The sequence below is a fragment of the Cyphomyrmex costatus genome, unplaced genomic scaffold (assembly GCF_001594065.2).
Source record: "Cyphomyrmex costatus isolate MS0001 unplaced genomic scaffold, Ccosl1.0 scaffold1053, whole genome shotgun sequence".
Lineage (NCBI taxonomy): Eukaryota > Metazoa > Arthropoda > Insecta > Hymenoptera > Formicidae > Cyphomyrmex > Cyphomyrmex costatus.
The window spans coordinates 16,952-19,937 of record NW_017275012.1 but is presented as its reverse complement, the minus strand read 5'-3'; the positions used below and the strand labels follow the sequence as shown (position 1 = coordinate 19,937).

Below are 2,986 nucleotides of genomic sequence, written 5' to 3'. Positions count from 1 at the left end.
AACAACGGGAATGTAAAACGAAACTGGTATTCGGAAGTAGGCAAAGAAAAGGTTAAAGGACGAAGATTATGAAAGAAAGAAAAGGAACCGGTATAGCACTATTGATTACAGTTATATAATGAAATAAATGAAGAATTGACGAAATTAGAAGAGGGTTTAAAATTGATAGAACTTAATATGTAAGAATGTAGATAAGTAATTTGCGAGCATGAAATTATAGGAATGACTAATATGGATGAGCTAAAGTTATAGAAACTTGTCCAATACATCGCTGAAATATTGAATAGTACTCTTGAGCTTTTATTTTCATAGTATTTTACCTTTGGCAACGGAGAGATCTTGCTTCCTGCAAACTTCCAGCCACTTCAAAACCATTGCATTATCCTTCGGGAAAGAGAAGTATTGAACTTTTCTTCCTGGCATATTTCTCGTTTTTCGGTTATAATTCTTACAACCTTCTATTGCACAGCTCATTTTCGAAAATTCTTTTTATTGTTTATCACTGATGCACGTACGACAACGATAACGAAAACGATTATCAAGGAGCCGAACCTACACGAACCGCTCCGGAAACAGCCGAGGTGATGACGTCAACATTTAGACTCCCCCACCACTCCAATTCCTGCGCAGTGGTCTACCACCGGAATAACATACCCTTGTATCAATTAATTTGGTAATCAAAGAGACGCACCAATCAAATGTCAAAATGTAAAAGATGCCATGTTGCTGTGTTTATCACACTCGACACGTGATTGGTCCGCTCCTTTAAGCAACTGCATTAATAGTCCATTAATTATTAAAATACAGATTTGCTTATTATTCGTTCTTCTATGTAACGTATATAACCATCTAAAGGCTACGACTATCTCATGGACTTAATTTAACCTTATTGGCGCGAAGGCTGTCAAGCGGAGCTACGCCAAGAGGAGCCAAGAACTTGGTAGTGAGCTTATCGTTATCTGCTTGTTTTCGCGAATTCATTATAGTTGACTTTAATTCGGGTCAATTTATACTTTTTCGTACAATAAAAAAGTGCCAGTATCACTCGGACTAGTCAAGAAAAATGAACACGAACCTCTTATTTGTTGAATCAGTGGAAGTACTGCGGAATGGTTTATCGCACTACCACACCTTGTTAGAAGCAATTCTGGTGCTTTGGATAGTATGGTTTATTTCTAAGAAACGAAGTAACTCAGTACCTTCGAAAGAGTTGGTGGAGAACAAATTAGCAGAGTGGCGACCGGAGTCTCTTGTACCGGAATCACCAAAGAATCATCCTTCGTTAAGTCTGAAATGTATCACTTCCAAGGTTGGAAAGCGAGTAATAGTTGATGGAAAAAATTGCCTTAATTTGGGTACACATAACTACTTAGGTTTAAGCGACAAAGCAGAACTGATAGAAAGTGCTGCAGCGGCTATAAAGAAATACGGCGTTGGATCTTGCGGACCACGAGGTTTCTATGGAACCGTCGACGTACATCTTGAACTAGAAGAACGTTTAGCTAAATTTATGGATGTGGAAGAAGCTATAATATACTCGTATGGATTTGCCACTGTGTCGTCTGCAATCCCAGCCTACTGTAAACGTAAAGACTTAATATTTGTGGACGAGCGAGTAAATTTTGCTATACAGAAAGGACTGGATGCATCTCGAGGAAATATCCAATATTTCAAACACAATGATGTACAAGATTTACGTAATCTTTTAATGAAGCAAGAGGAAATAGATAAAAGACATCCTAAAAAGGGTGCAAAGATCAAACGCTTTTTGATTATAGAGGGTATTTATATGAATACAGGAAATATCTGTCCTTTACCAGAATTGTTAGCTTTGTGTAAAAAGTATAAATTAAGAATCTTTATCGATGAGTCAATATCATTTGGGACCATTGGCCTATATGGAAAAGGTGTTACTGAATACTTTAACATTCCTATAAACGAAATAGACATGATAATGGGTAAGAAGCCATTATTAAAGCCAAATATTTCTTTTTAATATATGAACGCCTATATAATATTATATATTCGTATATAATATTTATATATATATTGTATATTTTTTTTAGGATCATTAGAATGGGCTATAGGAACTATTGGTGGTTTTTGCGTAGGAGCCTCCTTTATCATTGATCATCAACGTTTATCTGGTCTTGGCTACTGTTTCTCAGCGTCTCAACCACCTCTTTTGGCATCTGCTGCTATCACTTCTTTAGATATGATTGAAAATAACGTAGAAATATTTCAGTCTTTGAAAAATAATGCCTTATTGATGCATAATGGTCTTAAAGAAATCCTAATGTTACAGTGTTCTAGTTCCACAGAATCACCTTTGAAGCATGTATATTTAAAGGAGCAAAAAGATTGTGCCATTGAGGAGAAATTACTATCTGCAATTTCAAATAAGTGTATAGAAAATAACTTGGCAATTATAGTGCCTGTCTATTTGGAAACTGAAAGATTTTTACCGAGACCTAGTCTTAGACTTTGTATATCTGCTAGTCTAGATAACAGTGATATCAAGTTTGCACTAAACACTTTGAAGAAATGTACAGAAGAAGTTTTGTTGTCATTTTGTGAATGAAATAAATGAGGCTTTTTAAGAGTTATATTTTAAGATATATATTCATCTTGTAATATCAGAAATGCATCTATTTATATACATCATATCCTGTGTACCAATACAGATATATTGATTCATCCATGTAGCTTTTTGTATACAATAAAAATAGTTATTAAACACAAACAAGAAGAAGATAGCCATAATAGTTATTAAAATAAAATAGAGCTTTGAAAACATATTACTGTAGGCCTATTCTTTTAATATTTCATAAAAAATGACATCAAAATTTTATAAACTCGTTAAAGAATATTAATCTCTTTAAGAATTGTTATCGACGATTGTTTAACATAATTGAAAATCTAAGAATTTATGATACAATAAAAATTAAAATTTATGAATAAATCAGTGTTAATAAATACTTGAATA

The 2,986-nt window shown here is 33.8% G+C and overlaps 1 protein-coding gene across 1 annotated transcript; it reads left to right on the top strand.

Annotated features, from left to right (window-relative positions):
- The first annotated feature begins 763 nt into the window (after positions 1-763).
- Spt-I (serine palmitoyltransferase subunit I) lies at positions 764-2,581 on the top strand. The gene is made up of 2 exons (XM_018540851.1): positions 764-1,958; positions 2,067-2,581. Exons 1-2 carry the CDS (start codon positions 1,064-1,066, stop codon positions 2,579-2,581), a joined length of 1,410 nt encoding a protein of 469 aa, XP_018396353.1. The 5' UTR covers positions 764-1,063.
- The last annotated feature ends 405 nt before the right edge of the window (positions 2,582-2,986 follow it).

What these genes read in the sequence shown, in the direction of transcription:
- Spt-I (XM_018540851.1), top strand. Translation starts at nt 1,064, where the DNA reads ATGAACACGAACCTCTTATTTGTTGAATCAGTGGAAGTACTGCGGAAT. An exon ending in CGAAATAGACATGATAATGG is followed by an intron (nt 1,959 to 2,066) that starts GTAAGAAGCCAT and finishes TATTTTTTTTAG; the next exon opens with GATCATTAGAATGGGCTATA.